General features: G+C 40.4%; 1 protein-coding gene across 1 annotated transcript in view; it reads right to left on the bottom strand.

Moving 5' to 3' along the window:
- The window catches only part of myo10l1 (myosin X, like 1), a 36,326-nt gene extending 16,998 nt beyond the window's left edge, over positions 1-19,328 (bottom strand). The window contains exons 1-9 of the mRNA XM_078278196.1: positions 19,308-19,328; positions 17,793-17,891; positions 6,227-6,385; positions 4,578-4,765; positions 2,928-3,062; positions 1,597-1,721; positions 1,431-1,444; positions 1,236-1,320; positions 880-986 (exon numbers count right to left, since the gene is read on the bottom strand). Of these exons, the coding sequence (XP_078134322.1) occupies positions 880-986; positions 1,236-1,320; positions 1,431-1,444; positions 1,597-1,721; positions 2,928-3,062; positions 4,578-4,765; positions 6,227-6,385; positions 17,793-17,891; positions 19,308-19,328 (933 nt within the window). The remainder of the gene's footprint in view (positions 1-879; positions 987-1,235; positions 1,321-1,430; positions 1,445-1,596; positions 1,722-2,927; positions 3,063-4,577; positions 4,766-6,226; positions 6,386-17,792; positions 17,892-19,307) is intronic.
- Positions 19,329-20,095: the final 767 nt, after the last annotated feature.

Raw genomic sequence — 20,095 nt, 5'->3', positions numbered from 1 at the left:
TTCAGTAGAAGGCATTTCAAAAGCTAGTAAGGAGTGCAGATTTTGGTGACTTTTATGTGACATTATTTCTATCAGTTGTATTTTATATTATGCTATTTGCAGGCTGCAAACATCCCTATAGGGTTCGGAATTAGGTCTCTAAATCTGTTACTTTTGTAGTTATGGTTAAACAATATCAAAATTCAGATCACAATTACCATGTCTGTCCTTCAGTATGCCTTTGTGTAATGAATTTAATGGGAATCTAACCCCATAACCTGCTGACAAATAGACTAACAAAAGGAAAAACAACCTGGCAGAGGTAAAAACATATAGGTAAATTTTACAGTCAGTTGTTACCATGGTAATGTAGAAAAGGTCATCATCTAACTAGTTAGAGGAGACATCCAGTATGATGCTCCTTTTCAGGTTCATGCTGGTATTTTGGGTTTCTACTTTCCACTTTATTGTTCAAAAACACATAATTTTTCTCACACCGTCTGTCTGAATATGCCTGTACCTCTGTCTGAAACGCTACCTTTTAGCGCCTGTCTCTTTATGCCCTTCCTCCCGGCTTGTGAGAAAAATATGGTGCACATTTGCAAAGGTAGGTCTCAAACAGTGGATGGAGATACTCGGATGGGGGCAGTATATTCTCAAGAGCCTGCAAGCCACATAGGAGGGGAAGCCAAATCTGATAGCTTGTTGAATCCCACGTTTTCTGATCTAGGTAGCCCAAAAAAAACTGACTGGGTTGTCTTATTTGACAGTTTGTAGGTTGGTAGGCACTCAAGATACCCAAATGAATGTGAAAAGGTGAGTTTTTCATGATATGTCCCCTTTAACTAATGTGCATAGACAGCTGTTGTCCAGTTTGGCTGTAAATGCAGTCAAACTGACCATAACACTGTTATACAGTTCTTTGTCATTCAGGCTCTTGTCCTTCATACATCCTGATTGGCTGAGGTAGTGGAAAGCTTCAGGACGGTCCTCCAGGAAGTAGAGGCCTGATAGAGGAAATATATGTCAGGGTGATATTGGGAGAGATGCACATTGAGATACTTAACTGCACTTAGATATAGTTTGGAAAAGTTACTGTGAAATTACACAAACATGCTTTATTTATAACATGATCTGCTGCTATAGATCGTATCACCATCTGTTGTAAATGTACTGTGAATACTGTTTAAAAATACACCAGACACATTAAACTTAAGACACTGTTGATATTTGAACATTTGTATGCTTTTCCTTACTTTTATGGTCTTTGTTAGCTCCCGCCAGCAGAGCGTAGAAGATGTGGTAGTTTCGTTCTCCAGGATTTTGTCGCACCACTCGGTTCTACAGCAAAAAAAATGCAGCAAAGCCACCATTAACATTTCATTCTGAATTAAAATGCAGAACTGACAAATCACTTTGAATGAATTATAACAGGCTGCAGACACAGTTACCTTTTCGAGTAAATCTGAAAGGTAGAGAGTCAAGGAAACAACGATAAAATGTGAGTTCTTAACAATAGCCTACTCCTTTAGCACACCTTTTTATTCAATAAAAGCACATAGAAATGTTGGTACATTTGGTACAAAAATATTTATTTTTAAATACATATAAGGATACAGTCAATGACGCAGCCTCCCTGGATGTTGCCGCCCTCAGAGAAGTGAAGTTGAATGAATTTCCCAAAGCGACTGGAGTTGTTGTTGTAAACAGTCTTAGCATTACCAAACGCTTCCATGATCGGACTGCACAGAGAGTAAAAACCTGCAGTTAGTGCATTCTGTTTATTCTATAATTTATCTCTGCATGCAGTCAGCCTGTTCTCATGAACCATACATTCGAAAAGCTACGAAAAGTTAAGCACTGTAATTCGTATGATTTACACGTTTTTTTGCTGTGTGCACCACATTGACTGCTGCTGTATAAGAACGCTGTGTAGGGTTAGGCATAATGAGGGCCCCTAAATGTTAACCGAAGCATTGAGAACTTTGTAAGTGTACAGACAGTTTATTAAAAAGATAGATTATAAAGACATTCACGTTCTCGTATACAGGCGGCCACCGTCTTGGGAGCTACGGTCTTTCTAAACTATCTTTTTAATAAACTGTCTGTACACTTACAATGTTCTCAATGCTTCGTTTAACATTTAGGGACCCTCATTATGCTATCGTTGAAGTGTGGTGATATTTTGAGCCTTTTTAGTTGTATAAATAGCTATTCGTTTTTACTTTCCCTGTGCCCCGAATACTAGCGTTGTAAGCTAATCAGCGGTCCACGCTAGCTTGTTTCAAGCTACAAACACATTCGATTAGCATGAAAACATGTCCCAGAGAACAATCGAGTGGGTACACATCTGTTAATAACTCCTAGGTTCGTTTTGCGCCGGAATTGTCCTTTAACAAGTCGTTTTGGTGCTTAAACTTAACTTTTGTCACCGCATAACGCTCACTTTTTCTTGCCTAAACTTAACCGTAATCTCCGCCGAAATGACCGGCAGCTCGCGGTGCTCTGTACCCAGCACACAGTCACATTCTAGGGTAACTAAAATCAAAAAATTAATCTGTAACTATTTTTAACAATCGAGTAATCCTTTTAATTTTTTAAGCAAAATGCCAAACATTTGATGCAAAAAGCCTCTCAAATGTGAGGATACTGCTTTTCTCTGTTTAATATCACTGTAAAATGAATGACTGGGTTTGTGGAAGTTAACTGGACAAAACATAGATATCTAAAGGGTTCTTCTTGGAAAATGTGTGAGTTTTTGTACTATTTAACAAAACTAAATATTAATCCTTGATATTTTCTACGACAGAACTTAACGCTTACCCTGGCCTTCTTTTGATTGAGTTTAGCCTGGACTCAGACTTGTTCCAAAAGACCCTAAAACAGCTCGGGCAGTAATAGTCAAGGAACAGGAAAGAGTGTGTTGTCTTTATTTTGCTCATCTGTACCTGCTCTGTACGATGGCCTGCTCCACTCGTGTACTTTTCTCCAATGGAGAAGTCCCGGCTGACTTCTGGCTCATCACCGACAGGAACTGAAGCAACAGTTTAGTGCTCTCCGTCTTCCCTGCCCCTGATTCACCACTGTAGTACACACGCACGCGCACACGCACACACACACACACACACACACACACACACACACACACACACACACACACACACACACATACACACACACACACACACACACACACAACCCAATTTAATTAAGTACACTGTGACCTTCTCTGACATTCCCATGTCTCAAACTGGTCTGGTCGTTTAATTGATATCAAGGTTTGATAGCTTCAGAGATATTGCATTAACTCCCAGTCTATCTCAATTAGAATATCAGGAGAGACAAAGCCTGAGTGTAATTGAAAACATGATCAGATTAGGCCTGGCAAACGTGATTCCTTTTAAGGATCCGGGTTATTCTGAGTCACTCACTAAACTGATCCGGGTTGTGCGAGTCACTTGAGTCACTTGAGTCAGTATTGCTAAATCGCCAAGGAAACTCAGGCCTACTCGCCACCTCATGCAGCTGCTCACAAGAGAGCCATTTAGTCACAGGAAAGAAAGCATTTTGAGCCTGTTTATTTATTGTCTTAACTTAGTGTAGCCTAAGCAATATATAGGCTTTCAATGTAGACATAGAAACAGGAACGGAGAAATGCCCGTAGTGCATAAATTAATTTTTGCTCACTCAGTCGCTTGAGTTGACTTGTGGAGTTATGGTTGCCTATGAAATTGTAAGTTATAAAGTTTTTGGCAGCTAAGATGGCTAGGACTAGTAGTAGCTAATGTTGCAAGAGGTTTGTGTGTGGCGCTGTTATCATTACAGATTGAATTGTAGTAGGACTCAACTGATCTGAGTTAATGATACTAGAGACTCGCAACTCATGAGTTAATTTAAAGGATCGGGTGAAAGATCCGAGTGAGTCACGACTCAAACAGGTTTAGAACAGTCTGACCCTACTACCAGATTAGCCAAGCAGGCCAGGAGCAGGTTATTGGGGGTGGTTATAGGTGGAGGGATGCCATTTATTAATTTTCACCACCAAGGCAGATGCAATCTCTATTTCATCCTCATCAGCTTGATCTCAGCTCAGTCTCCCTCTCTCTAAACACCGACAGAAATCAATATGTCTGAAACGTGGAAATGCTAATCTACTTCTTTCAGCCTTTACCTTGATTTTCATTGTCATTTTCTAACTCTGCATTGGCAGGGTACAAACAGCTGAAAAAGATCCACCTACCAGCTCCTCTAAAGCTCACTAATCAACATATAATATTTTGTTTGTTTAAAATGTACAAAAACTGTGTCTTTATGCTAAGCTAACTGTCTCCTGGCTGAGGGTGGTATTGATCTTCGCTACTAACTGTCGACAAGAAACCAGATGAAGCATGTGTAATCTGCGTAAGTAGGACAGTAGGAATTGTTGGATTTTCTAAAAACGGAACTACCCCCCCGTCTAATGCGTGCTGGGATAGGCTGCAGTCCTCTGTGACACAGGATTTAAGATGGATTGATGGCTTTGGAGATAGACTGAAAGATGGACAAAGCATGTGTTAGAGGTAAACCAGTATATTCACTCCTCCATGGTTGATACTCACCTGATGAGGACACATTGACTGTCGTGACGTTTCCAGATGCAGCGGTAGCATTCATTGGCCACTGCAAAGATGTGTGGAGGGAGCTCCCCTATATGGTGCTTGGAGTACAGGTCCACCCTCTCTGGGTCATAAAGACCTGAGATCTGCTTGTAGGGGTTGACGGCTGCCAAGATGCTGCCGATATTAGTCTGAACACAGTAAAGAAGTAACTATTTAGGTTGTGTATCTGTATCATTTTTTTAGCCTTTGGTATCTTTTGTTCATGTGCTTCTTTTTTGTTGTTGTTTTTTCCACTTCTCCTGCATCAAAAGCGCTAACAGATATGCAAACAACAAGCTCTCAGGAACACATACAGTACCAATATGTGACATTTAAAGCAGTCTTGTATTGATATTAATCTGGACTGGAGGATAAGGGAACACAGCAGGGTGGAGATCTGACAGTGGGACTGACAAGTGACGAATCAACAGATTTTTGTTAGAAAGCTGAGTTCAAATCAGTGAGATGATGGAGGAGACAGGCTACATTTGCATTTTTGAGCTGTTTGTGCTGTAACCGTCACCTTGCTTTCCATCCTTCTGCACTAGAAACAAAAAAACTGGAGGTCAGCATGCCCTCCATCGTGTCATATTACCCTGTCTGTGCAATTTGTCTGCCACACATATAAAACTGTGCTGAAGGACACATATACACATAAATGCATAGGCACACAGTGACACAGAGAGCTGACCCATGCAGGGTAAATTCCTATGATCAGTTTAAGGGAAATCCATGTATGGATAATATTTCATCATCTAGATTAGGTCACACCCAGGGAGGCTGTTATTGGTCTGTTGTCTGGTAATCTTCCAGGTTTTCAGGCATTGCAGATGTCTGACTTTCACCATAAACATGATCAAAATGTACTAGTTCTAATTGATCTTAATATCCATTCTATGACCACAAACAGAGAATATGGTCTTTTCATGTCATCAATGCTCACGTGTGAGATGAATCCCACAAGGCAAGGTGGGTAATGGAGTTTTATTGACATCAGCTAATGCTTCTATTTATTGCAGACATATACACATAAACAAATTATTACAGCACTTCATTTCTATTGTGACTATTGAGTCAATAATGGCATCTGAGAAACACAGCAGAGCATTTGATGCTACACTGCATCAGATTTACAGTATATATGTACACAAAACAAGAATAATGCATGTGTTTGTTGCCGTTTCTAGTCCTTTTAGTGTGTTGTCATTCAGTTTCAGTCTATACTGCAATAATGTGCAGAAAAAGTGTGATTGTTTGTCATCGTGCATGTCGCAAAATCAACTGGGATTAAAATCTTAAGGATTACAATTTTTTTTTTTAAGTAGAGTTTAGTTTGTTTAATGTTTTAACCATTGATTTGATTTACCACAATATTCGTACGTTCTAAGCCTTTCTCTCTCAGCTTCTCTACCTATTCCACTCAGAGTAGTGTCTAATAAGATGATTTGTGTTTCCCACTAAAAGCCTCATGCATGCAAAGATTTCTGGAAAATGAAAAGGGGGCCACATCAAGACATAAACATAATGTAAACACATGCTTGGTAACATACATCCACCATCTCACACATACTTAAAAACACATAGACACATGTCTATCTGAATGCACTTACATAGATGTTATCCTTCTGGTAGCGCTGGTACAGATTGTGCATGATGGCGGCCTCGTGCAGCTCAGCCAGTGCTGACATGTCCTCCACCCCATCGATGCTGGACTGGTGCATAGCATACACCCGCTCCCGCGTAACCTCAGCCTGCTGCAGGTACAACACCTGGAAGACAACAAGACATACAGACTGTCACTTATCTCTAAATTTGTTAATGTTTGTTTTTCTGTGTACCCACTTTTACCTCAGCCTGGAACATCAATTTCCACATCAGTTAGAGACTTTCCTACATTTTCTACATTTCCCACCGTGGCTTTCAATAATCCTGATAAAACACCTGAATATTCATATTCAGTCATACTCTCAAGGAGGGCTGATGCGTGACAGCAATTCCTGACTCTTGCAAAACCACAGAACCAGGTTGGCGACAGACACTCATTTATGGCTCAACAAGACCCAACAGACGATTGCTGCGTTTGCTCTGTGTCAAGACCAGTTAGCTTAGCTTAGCATCAACTGAAATGTGATTTTGTGTTCATCTGCATGGCACAAAACCTACCGCTACTTGTAGTTACTAAGCTTGATTTTATGTAAAAATTAAACACATCGGATAAAATACGTTCATGGGTGAGGTGCTGGTAGGGATTTTGTTTAGGCTAGCTGTTTCCCCTGTTTAGTTAAGCTAATCAGCTGCTGTCTGTAGCTTCAAATTTACCGTACAGACAAGGCAATGGTATCGATCTTCTGATCCAACTCTCGGCACAAAAGTGTATACGTGTATTTCCCAAAATGTTGAACTATCCATTAACACAATAGTGTTTTAAAGGGATGTTCTCCGGTAATATATCAAACACACTGAAACTGAGTGATGTCCTGTGTTGTATTGCACTAAGACTGACTGCATTGCATCACCCATTATGCTGGTGTTAAATAAGCAAAAACATGAATATGTCACAATATCTTTCGATGTAGCTATAATACTTGAGTTTAAGTTGTCAACCGTGATACCTACTGGATTATAAAGGTTGTTCAGAGTGGGTAGTAAGCCAATGTTACAAACATTTTTCTTTAAAAGACGTCAACATTGCGAAGTCTTTCCAATTTTAGCATGGACAGACTCATTGTGATGCAACATGTAGAAAATACACACGATGAGAATACAGAGCTTTATGGCTCTTCTTTTAACCAGACCCCGACCTCATCTATGTTATCCATGGCCACGGCAACAGGAGAGCAGAGGACAGGATGGGTTGGGAACCCGTCTGTGGGAGTAGAAGAAGAAGAAGAAGAAGAAGAAGAAGAAGAAGAGGAAGAAGAAGAAGAAGAAGAAGAAGAGGAAGAAGAGGAAGAAGAAGAAGAAGAAGAAGAAGAAGAAGAAGAGGAAGAAGAGGAAGAAGAAGAAGAAGAAGAAGAAGAAGAAAGCAGAGAAGAAGAGACAGAGGAGAAGATCTGATATGGCAGGACGTGATAGGTGAAAGCAGCTTGGTGTGTAGGCTACCCATGTCAGGCACACACACATGCTGCTAAGATGGTCTTTCTCTCTTGCATGCATTCCACACACACACACACACACACACACACACACACACACACACACACACACACAGAGATAATGAATGTCATTCTATTTCAGCATAAAGGTCGTTCATTTATTCCAGCAAAATCCACTTGTCTAAGAATAGAAACCACGGCCTTTACAATACCAGGTTGTTAATATGTCAGCCAGCCAGCCTGTTCGTGTGTGTGTGTGTGTGTGTTGCTGTAACAGATGTGTTGGGGGTTTGTTGTGAGTGGCAGAGGGGCATGCTGTAGGCGTTCAGACATCTTGTTCTTAAATAAATCTATTTCACTCCAGTAACAGTGTTTTTCACTGCACAGAGCTGTTGCGTGCAGACAGCTCTCTCAGGGCGAATGAACTCACAGCAGTATCCTTGTTTGCCAACATGTCTGCACGTAAAAAGTTGTTGTGGCCGACAACAGAAACCGATTGTAGTTTGTACTTCTCTCTCATGTCTTGTAGAAATATAGATGCCTTGTGGATACTCTCTTAACTGTTGATGAGGGTCTAACCCATCAAGTCACTAACCTTTCCACACTCACTCAGCCGTGATGAAATGACCCAATTATCCCTCGTCCTCCATTAGAGAGAGCATGACTTATGTAGCTCACTATCTTTACTATGACCCCGTCCACTTGACTCTTGGTCTTCTCCTTTTTACAAAAGTGGTACTCAAGGCAAAGACATGTTGCTACCCAAGCACAATTACTAATATACATGAATGTTCCAGCCGGGGTCAGTAAAAGCAGGTTGCAATTTCTATTGATAATTATTACATTTTAAGCTAAGTTTATAACTCAAGATGTACTGTGAACTTAGTGTGTAATCACTAACTATAACAACAACAACAAAAAAGTTTGCTTAAAATGTGATGATATACCAATCTTGTGTTCACAGCTTGTTTCTGTAGCCCCCAAGAAATAGCCAAAAATAAGTTAATGCCGTTTAATTAATTTATCTTTCCTGCTAGCCTCAACCTTGAATGCTAAGTCGAGATCACAGGCAACTTTTAAATCTGTGTATGTGTGTTAGCGTGTGTGATGAGATGCATTAACATGCCTGTTAGTCATTGGCCTGGACAACTGCACATGCAGAGATGATTTCATATTGACTGTAATACATCTAGGCCAGGGTGTATTCTTATATATGTGAGAACAAAATGACAGAAAGTCCCTCATATTACATCCTACTCCATTAGTTTTAGATAAGGCTTTTCTCTTCATTTTCTCACCCTATTAAATCTCTCTCTCGCTCTCTGCATGCCTTCATGTCTAAAACACCACTCCTCAGTCTCTCTCATCTTGCTTTCCCTTTTTGTATCACTCCTCTTTTATCCCTACTCTCTCTTTGTCATGTCTCTCTCTGTTCTCTCAATCTCTTCCTACCTCACCATCACTCATCATCCCACTCTTCATTCATTTGCAAGGGGCAAATTAATGCACTCTTCGCACTGATTGATTGATTGATTTTATTTGACCACTTAAATATAAAAATATGAAACAGTACATGTGTCATACATTAAAAATACATAAATAGTCAGGGATGACACAATAAAGCCCAAAGACTTATTTCCATTGTGGTCCCTAATTGTGGACTGCATTTCCTACATTTCAACCTCCTATGACTTCCTTTTTCTTCCTCCATTTGTCCTCTTGTACTTTTTATTGCTGGTTACTGTGATCTATCTATCTATGCATCTATGTATGTATGTATCTATCTATCTATCTATCTATCTATCTATCTATCTATCTATCTATCTATCTATCTATCTATCTATCTATCTATCTATCTATCTATCTATCTATCTATCTAATGTACATGGATCTCTGTGTGTTCACTCACACATACTCACTTAATGCCTAAATGGCTCTGAGACCCCTGCCTGTAATTAAAGGCTTACTGAGAGCCATTTCAATCAGAACGTCAAGCATGCCTTTGCAATCCAGGGTAAATTATAGGGGAACAGAAGATAAAGCTTCACACACACACACACACACACACACACACACACACACACACACACACACACACACACACACAAATCAGTATGTGTTGAAGGGAGGAAGGACACTAGGACAACTGAAATGGAGGCCTGGGTCTCGGTTATTGAAATTCACCACCACCTGTCTCATTTCCTTCTGTAAAACTTGTGATAATGGTCAGCACCAGGGGATAACCAGTGGTTGTTGGACATCTTCCTTTATTACCGTAAGCAGTTTTGCTTAATTTTAGTGACTAGAATAAAAAACACTGCATCCTACATTTCCCATAATTCAATTCAATAGTATCTCTTTGTTAGACCTCCCATTCTTGGTATAAGCCCATGTCTTTCAAAGTCCACGCCCACAGTTTATAACACAGGCTTTCTGTTGTCAGCCTGTATTTATTAAATCATCAGTATTATTTTCTCAGACTTTAGAAAGCTCCCTTCCAAGCCAAAGAAGAGATTACTGTACACAACTGTTTTCACAAGCTGAGTAGTACATGACAAATAAACTACATTTAATGAGTCTCCAATGGTGGTCTCTGGAAAAATAAAACGTTCACATTAAACTATAAGATTAAAGCAAATAAATGCCTGGGCTACAGAAAGTCCTGGGTTTTACAATTGCTTCTAATGTGAAAGCTGCATGCTTTCAAATATAAAAGCCTTTAACAGCAGATAAAGCAGAAATGTCCAGGAAAAACCATTTGAGACAACAAAGATGCAGATGATTTAGAGGGGGATGCTATGAAGTGAGAAAGTATGTCAGTGACTGAAGTAAAACGCAGCTGAAGTGGAAGAGAAAAAAAAAGGGTTTTGCAAATGTCTCCATCTTTATCTTTCATTGCCCTCTGGTGGGTTTTAACACACATTCTGTGCGTCTTGGCCCACGTTACTGTAACACACACAAAAAGGACACAGACAACCTGTACTGGATGTGAAGCGTGCAAACACACAATAAGTTTGACTACCCAGAGAGTCTAAAATGGGATGCCTCATATTCAATAATTCATCACTGGAGAGAGGAACAGAAGAAAGACATGGAATTAGTGACATGACTGAAAGGGAGAGAGACACACAGAATGAGAGGAATGTAGAAGTAGAGCATGGTTAACCAACTCTGATTTCTCTTCAGTGTTACATCTCTCACTTTGACATGAAGTGTGGGAGAGGAAGCTTGTGTTATTCTGTATTTTTGGTACTGGCAAAAAAACATTCCATGAAAAGACCAAAACCAACAAAGCGTTAGTCCGTCGCTCAATACTTTTCACTTTCCTATCCTATGGTTTCATGTTTTTAATAACACCTAGGCCCAAGTCATTTCCTAAAATTGCTGGGCATTGTAGCTACTCAACTAGGACTAAACACTGCATATGTCGGGTACTAATTTCAGTTGAGGATTAATACACATTTGGTACACTAGCACGTAAAGAGTGTATGTGGGATTGACATAAAATAAACTACAGTGTCAATGTTAATAAAGAAGGTCTATTGGGATGTCAGTCAGTCAGTGTACCACTTTGGTCCAGAATGAAATTAAACTATTGGATGGATTGCCATGACATTTTGTAAAAACATTCATGGACCCCATAGGATGAATCTTTGGTGAACTTTGAAACGTCCTCTGACTTCCTCTAGTGTCACCAGCAGGTTAAAGTTGTATCCAGTATTTTTTATCCAAATATCTTAACAAGCGTTGGATGGATTGACACTCATGGTTTAAAGAAATCCTAATAACTTTGGTGATCCTCTGAGTTTTCCTCTAGCGCTACCATGAAGTTGAGGTTTGTGGTTTTACAAATCTCTTGACAATTATTGGATGGATTGTCATGAAATGTGATATTGGTGTTGGACAACAATCAGGGTTTATAGCACAGAGGAAGATATATGGCAATAGCCTACTACTTATTGATAGGATTCGTTCTTTTCATAGGATTTGTTGACAATACTATTTACTCTTTCAGACACACACTCGGCTTCTTCCCTTTTACGATTTTCTGTTGCTTCTTTCTTGCAGGAAAATCACTGCATTTTTAACCTGCTTTGCTTGTGTGAACACACTTTCACACACACATACAGTAGATGGAGCTGCCTTCCTGTAAAGCCCTCTGATGTCTGAAGCTGCATTGCATGATTCAGGAAGAGAGCCAGGGGAGAAAAGCCTCTTCATCTGACTTTACCTATTAGCAACAGCCAGAGTGAAGAGGAGAGGGGACAAGAGAGATAAAGATAGAGCATGGAGAGGGAGAGCTGAGGGCACAGTGACCTATATATGCTGCAGACCTCTATTCAGCTCAAGATACAGTATCAAACAGTACTGTACGCACCTGCAGCTCTCTTGGCTGACCTGGGACCATGGGTCATGGCTAAGATCAGAGTGTATATTAGAGGCTAATGGAGCAGCTACAGCCAGAAGTCCTGGGCAAGTGGTTTGTTTTACCGCCAATCTTGGTAAGTTGGATTGGGGAAAGGAGTTAAACAAGAAGCTTTAACTCCATTATTGCCTTCTCTGCCCCACAGCACCCGTTCAGCACTGGGGTGTATAACACCTTTCAAATGTCATCATCCTTCAGGATTTTGCAACCCACACTCATCCCACCCCAAGGGAGATCTCTGCTTCATTTTCCACATATAAGGGTTACTGCAGAGATAGGGACAGGGATGGTGAGAGACAGACAGAAGGCAAGAGACAGATGTATGTGTATGTATGTGTGTGTGTGTGTGTGTGTGTGTGTGTGTGTGTGTGTGTGTGTGTGTGTGTGTGTGTGTGTGTGTGTGTGTATGTGCGTGTGCGCGTGCGTGTGTACTACAGTGGTGAATCAGGGGCAGGGAAGACGGAGAGCACTAAACTGTTGCTTCAGTTCCTGTCGGTGATGAGCCAGAAGTCATCGGAGAAAAGTGTGTGTGTGTGTGTGTGTGTGTGTGTGTCTGTTTGTGTGTGTTGGTGTGGGTGCATATCAGTGTTTTTGTGTCCCAAAGTTAATCTCATTATATGATACTAAGCATGTAAGTAACTACAGAGTCCTCAGAGGGTTAGGAATATGTAACTGTGAAGAGGAGTGTGGGTCAGGAGATCACACAGCAACATCAGCTTGTTTATGTGCCAAATCAGACAAAACAAGTCATTTCTGCACTTTTCATTAGGCACATTTGACAGTGTGTCGTTTTTTCAGTGTGTGTGTGTGTGTGTGTGTGTGTGTGTGTGTGTGTGTGTGTGTGTGTGTGTGTGTCTCCAAGTCCATCCATAATCATTTTCTGTGTGCACAGGGACTAAGGCATCCCTGCAGCATGTTCTGCGCTCGCGTGAGCTTTCGCAGCAGCTTTCATGCTAGCTACTGAAATCCAGGTCACATAACACACACTGTTCACAACTTATCGCTGGCGTAACATGTGTGTGTCTATACGTATGCATGTTTGTGTTTGCGTGTGTACTGTTTAGTATGCAGGTGTGTGTTATTCTTGTGTTGACCTCTGTCTGTATCTACATTTTTTTACATGTACAATAGCCTACATTCCTGTGTGGGTGGAAATGTGTCCTATAGAGATATGCATTGGGACATCACAATTAAAGCATATGTAAGGAGGAGCCTAATGCTAACTCTGTGGCTGTATCCATGGCAACCAGACTAGGAAGATTTCTGTCAGGAACAGAATTGCCGAAACATGTCTGATTATAAATAAGAGGTTGGAAATATAAACTTTCATCTAGGGTTGCAGTTAATGTTTATTTTCATTAATGATTAATCTGGTAATTAGTCACTGTTTCTATATGTCAGGAAATAGTAAAACATAAAACCTTATAATCAGTTTACTATTAAATGTACAAGGTAAAGCAACAAATCTTCACATTTGAGAAAATGGACCCAATGCATGTTTTAAAAGTGACTAAAAGGTTAATGAACTAACTTATTAATAATTGAATTGTTTCACTTTAATCTATAGGCACATTTCATAAGCCAGAAGGTGCTCTGTTTTATCATGACTACAGTTGTCTTATAGTGGTTCTATATTTATCTATATCCAGTTCTTTGCTGACCTAGTTTCACCACAGGTTCATTATAGTTTCTGATCTAATCTAATTGTATTATCCATGCAGTGAGCTATACATGAATGAGATATTGTGCATGATCGGACTTTTACTGATCCAAAAAGATTGGTTTAGTTTCACTGGTTAATTTACCCTTCAATCCTCATTTATGGTCATGAATTTGACTGAAAGAATGATACTGTAACTACAGTTAAGTCGGTTAAGGCATCTTTTAACAATAGCTCCAGGAGGCCTCCCTAGAGAAGTCCCAGAGGAAGGATGATCTAATCTTCTTGTATTGCCCTCCAATAAATCAGACAGTATATTGGCTTATTGCAGATATATCTGTATCCATGTCAGCTGATAATTAACAAGAAATTGCCGTCAAGAAATATCAAAAGTTTTTTTTAAGTCAGAAACACTGTTATCGTTACAAATGGTAACAGAAAGGACTGACACATTTATTTTTTCAACTATAACATTTTTGGCTCAGTACGTATCTCGGTCACATTACTTTAATAACCAGATTTAATTAATATTGGCTGCTATATCAGAATCAGATTGTTTTTAACAGTCAAATATCGGTATTGGCCTCAAAAAATCCAGCATTGGTTGGGCTGGAAATACCTTGGGAGACCCCAGGAGGAGATAGAAGATGGTAGGATGTCTGGGCTACTAGCTGCCACTACACAGGTTATAGATGATTCAATGGATGGATGGATGGATGGATGGATGGATGGATGGATGGATGATTCACATACAGAAAGGTTTACAATATTTTGCGCTAAAAGTGGAGACTCGAGACTTGGACTTGAGTGTCATGCTGCTATGCATTTAACTTACACGAAGATGCTTCTATGCGTTGAATTGGACATTCAATGTACTGTTTCTATTAAAAAAGAAGTATTGTTGTGATTTTGGCCATTGTGCTTTTTTAATGTGCATACTGAGCGTCAACAGAAAGTCCGCAAATACTTGCTTTTTCATTTGCAAGTCATATCAAAGATTTGAGACATTCTTTATATTCCATCAAAAAAGCAATACACATCTAACCTTTCTTATTTGCCAATGGCAGAGTCTGATATTTTGCCGCTTATTTTGCTTGGCACATTGCAATTTAGGAAAGGTGCTGAATATGTAATATGTGCTCTATATAATAGAGAAGAAAGGCTAATATGTGGGTGATTGTGTACCAAGCAATCAATGGACTACTGTCTTCTACAGTAAATCGCTGTTGTAACAAGTTCAAAATAATCAGTCAGTCAGCATAGTCACAAATGACTGACAAGAGAAGACATGAAACACATTCAACATTAGCATGCCACTCCAAACATATACAGTAAACTTACATCAGTGGTTTTGTAGGATATTGCCTATCTCCTAAAAAACTCACTCAGAGTAAAAATTATGAATGATGTAAAGGCTTGCACATATACCCCTGGTACCACTGGTGATTTGACATTAAGGCTTGTAGTTTTGTAGCAGCATTTGTAACCCAGCATTGGTAATGTAGTGAACTGGGTCAGGGCCTGTGGATTACAGAACCAGAGTGACATGGCAGCTAGGAGCAAAATATGAGAAAGGAAAGTAAAACAAACCAACAAAAACAAAAATGCCAAATGCTGTTATATATTGCATGTTTCTTGTTTTACCAGCCAACGTTGCAGCCACTATTAAACTAACTGGAGGGTTCCATAGGTTCTTTGGACATTGGAATCAAAAATGTATTTATGATAATGGGAACCAGGAGCAGAGCAACAGGGAGTGGTGGGACTGGGACTGTTTGCATGGATCATATCCTGTTGTAACAGGGTAAAGCCACTCATCCTGCTGATTCTCTATCAAATATTCACCACCTCCTGCAGAGCTTACATTTACAGTAAACACCAACAGCTAGCAGAGAGGGAGGGCAGAGGGAGGCAGTGAGAGCTGGATGGGGGTTGGGGATGTTAAGGACATTGATAATCCAGAGCAAAGCAAGAATGCCTGCTCATATAACTAATCCTCAATTTTGGGAAATGCTTGTCTGTCCCTGCTGTGTCCCTGAACAAGAAGGGCGAAGCAGCTACATCAAAAGATGATGTTTTTAAGAGCAGCGTTTGGCCATTTTATGCCTTAAAGGCCAAACATGAATTCGTTGTACATCTGTGAAAGAAGCCTAGATGTGGATGTTCTTTGGGGGTATAAAGGGAGGATTGAGACTCTTGAATTCTGGCCAAAGAACCAAGTCTATTATTAGGTCCATCTAAATGCTGCCAACTGGAGCGCATGTGTGTGTGTGTGTGTGTGTGTGTGTGTGTGTGTGTGTGTGTGTGTGTGTGTGTGTGTGTGTGTGTGTGTGTGTGTGTGTGCCAAACACATCAGCAATCAAAAAAACATTAAATCCAACGTGTGCATACCCTTGCTCTGACACAGATTAGATGAGCACACACACGCATACACACATTCATAATGAGATTTAAACATTCAATTCCATTAATTTGGCAGGGAGTTAAAGGGCTGGAGCAGCCGCCTGGCTTTGCCATTTAGAACAACTACAGGCAACGCTCTCCTCACATCTGACATCCTGAAATGTACATGTGTGCTCCCATAATGCTCTTCATCTATTCTACTGTAGCTCTCCCCTGGATGCTGAATGTGTGTCATGAGATGAATAGTGCATATGTATAAGAAGGAAGAGGAGGAGGAGGAAGAAACTGGAGCAGGAAAGTGGAGCATCATGACCAAGAGTTTCTATTGATCCACACAGGAGAGGATGAACCAGCACAGCTGCTTTACCTTCACTCTGACCTTTATCTAAACAAAAAGTAATGCACAGTCCAGATTAAAAGCATACTGCAGCTTTCGCTCAGCAGTAATTTAATGCTGACACTGTTTACTTCTCCTGTCTGGTTTAAACTAATTAAATGTGTTTTCAGTCAGTAGAGTGTTTTGAATTTGCTTCACTTTATACTGTTTGCTAAATAAACAGTCCCCTTCTCATAAAATAATTAAAATGTTTACAGATCATCACAGTTTTAAGCAAAAACCTGTGTAACTGAGGCAACGTGGTGGCCTCTCTAAGGCGCCAACCAACAACAGCAACACCCCTGGTTCAAATCACGCTGTGCAAATCTGTAAACCTTTACAAACTGAGTCTGGTTTCAAAATGACTTGACTACAAAACTAACTGTGGTGGAAATAAGAGGGGTTATGAAATAATAAAAAAAGTTGGTTAAACTAGTACCAGGCGCTGGTACAACCTCATCTACAGTTGAGTGTTAAAGGTCCTATGACATGCTGCTTTTTGGATGCTTGAATATAGGCCTTAGTGGTCCCCTAATACTGTATCTGAAGTCTCTTTTATATAGGCCTTAGTGGTCCCCTAATACTGTATCTGAAGTCTCTTTTATATAGACCTTAGTGGTCCCCTAATACTGTATCTGAAGTCTCTTCCCCAAAATTTAGCGTTGGTGCAGAATTACAGATACAATACACAGAATTATGAGCTTTCCTTAGTATGTGCCATTTCTGTGTCTGTAGCTTTAAAGTCTATTGAGGAGGAGAAAGGGGGGCAAGGTGGAGATTGGGGGTGTGGCCTTGACCAACTGCCATGCTTCGCTTGTTTTCAAGCCATGATGTCTCTCTCTCTCTCATGGGCGGGCCAAATTCTCTGGGAGGGCAAAGCAGAGAAAGGGGAGGTAACCTTTCCCCTTATGATGTCATAAAGGGAAGATTCCAGATTGGCCCATCTGAACTTTCATTTTCTCAAAGGCAGAGCAGGATACCCAGGGCTCGGTACACATTTATCACCATTTCTAGCCACTGGGGGACCACAGGCAGGCTAGGGGAACTCATATTAATGTTAAAAAACCACATAAAGTGTAGAGCTGACCGCGCTGTCGGCAGTTACGCAGCAGAGGTGCTCTGTGGTGCGCGAGAATTGTAAAACTCAACTAGGACGCACACTTTCTATTGTGCATGTGTGCGTGTGTGCGTGTGTGCATGCATGCACATTTCTTACCTCTCCATAGTCGGTTGTGACGATAAGCGTTCCATCTCCACAGGAGTTGACTGTGGCGGGAACCAGCTGCTCCTTCTCTCTGACCCAAACATGGGCCCCCTGGATCACAGACACACACAAGGACTGAAGTTAAGTAACGCAACCAGTACGTAAATATTTGTTTTTCATGTGTGTAAAATGCTGAACCCCCTGGTGAACAGAGTGGTCTTCAGCTCTTAGCCAATGTAGTGGAGTCAGAGTTAGTAAAGCAGTGTGCTATTGATTTGAGAGGTACATGTGTTTGGGTGTACACAGGAAGTAGTTTCAGCAGAGCTTGACTGTTGACTGTCCGTAGATTTCCAGTGATGGTCGACAATAAAAGACTGTGAGAAGTCAGCCCTTTAAGTGAGTCAAAGCGATTCGCTAATACACAACATCATAGCCAACAGTATCTGTGGACAGCAGCCGAGCACACGCAACTCAGATGTCTTACTGTAACAGGGTTTACAGTAAAATAAGATTAGCTCCTTGTGCTTTGAAAGCTAAATTGACAATTTTCCCACTGATGTATCATAATGATTCTGTATGATACAGTAGTAGTCAGCTAAGCTAACCATAGAAACCCATGGCATAAAATCCTCTTGCGATAAGTGACATTGCACGATGATGTGTTGAACAGCACGTATGTATGATGAGTGTGCATGGGTGCACAGACAGATGTCACAGATGTGTTTAATGAGAGACAAAGACTGTAACATCTGGACTTTCCACCAAGGTGAAGCAACAATGTTTGACATCTGTGTGTGTGTGTGTGTGTGTGTGTGTGTGTGTGTGTGTGTGTGTGTGTGTGTGTGGTTGAACTAAGGTCAGAGGAAGTGTGCTCCTCCAAGACCCTTTCACACAGACAAAGCCCTCTTTCAGGCAGTCACTGGCCTCTGACCTCCAACCCTTAAAAAGGGGCACAGCATAACAGAGAAAGGAAAGAAGAGGGGACAGAAAAGGAAACAAGAAGAGGTTGCAGTTAACAGAGCTACTTAAGTGGACCACATGTCGATTTTATAATCCAGAAACAATTCCAGCAATAATAGCAAAACATTCCCAAATTTCAGCATCTAAATTGTAAGATTTGCTGCTTTTCTCTGTTATTCTCTATTGTTTTAGGGATTTTGGGGTGTTGGTCTGACAAAGCAAGACATTTACGGCCATCATCTTGGGTTATAAGTTGTCTGACATTTTATAGTCCAAACGATTCATTGATTGCAGCCTTAAAGCTTTATTCCATTTACATTCTCTTAAGTTTAAAGTAAAGTCATGTGCAGTCAGTCTAAAGGCTCTGACACACCAACCCGATTATCGGCCATCAGACAGTCTGGCGAGGTCGGTGACTTGAGTCTGTTCGGTGTGTTCCGTGCTGTCGTCAGACGGAGGAGCCAATCAACGCCACTGACAACGCCAGTATCTTCTTATTACTAGCCATCGTATTTTGGGTTGGTGTGTCAGAGCCTTTACCTCCTCTCAGGTTTTGAGTGCACAGGCTTCACAATAATGTGTATCCATGTGTTTCTTGACCATTTTTGGATGATCTTGACTGTTATAGAACCCAATTTTCCAGAAATAATTACTGGAGTCCAAAGCCTGAGAAGATGTTTGAGCTGTTGTTGTAAGTAAGGCTTAGGGGGACAAATGTCTGAATGGTTTTTGGATACAGACTTTTAACACTGCTGGCCTTTGAGGAAAAATAAACTTGTATCAGTGGCAGAAATTGAGATGCACACACAAAGCTATACTGGCTATACAAGACCAAGTAAGGCTACAGTTGCAAAACCCTTGTGTGTATTACTGTAAATTGAGTAATACACACAATTGAGAAAGGGAGCGATTTATGGTTTAGGAATTCAACTTTTGATTTTTGTTAAAATCTGAAAAAAAGAAAATAATTTGAAAAATGTTTTTTTAATTAGAATTTAAAAAATACAATAATTTATATAAGACTGTTTCAAAGTACGCCACCACAGGCTAAATGACATATAACTAGGTTTATTTGTAGCTGGGTCCAATACAGTAAGACATACAGTGCGTACTGTCGAACTCACAAATTTTTTTCAGCTAGCATGTTTATATGGATGGCAATGTCAGTCTGTCGGTTCACCACTTTCGGCCCACACTGAAATATCTCAACAGCTATTGAATAGATTGCTATGACATTTTGTACAGAATTGTACGGTTCCCAGCGGACGAATCCTAATGACTTTGATGATCTTCAGACTCATTCCTCTAGCAGCATCATTATCTGACCAACATTTTATTTTGTCCAATACTTAAGC

This window comes from Sander vitreus, chromosome 20 (assembly GCF_031162955.1).
Source record: "Sander vitreus isolate 19-12246 chromosome 20, sanVit1, whole genome shotgun sequence".
In the NCBI taxonomy this organism is placed as follows: Eukaryota; Metazoa; Chordata; class Actinopteri; order Perciformes; family Percidae; genus Sander; species Sander vitreus.
This window is presented reverse-complemented; position numbering and strand designations above follow the sequence as displayed.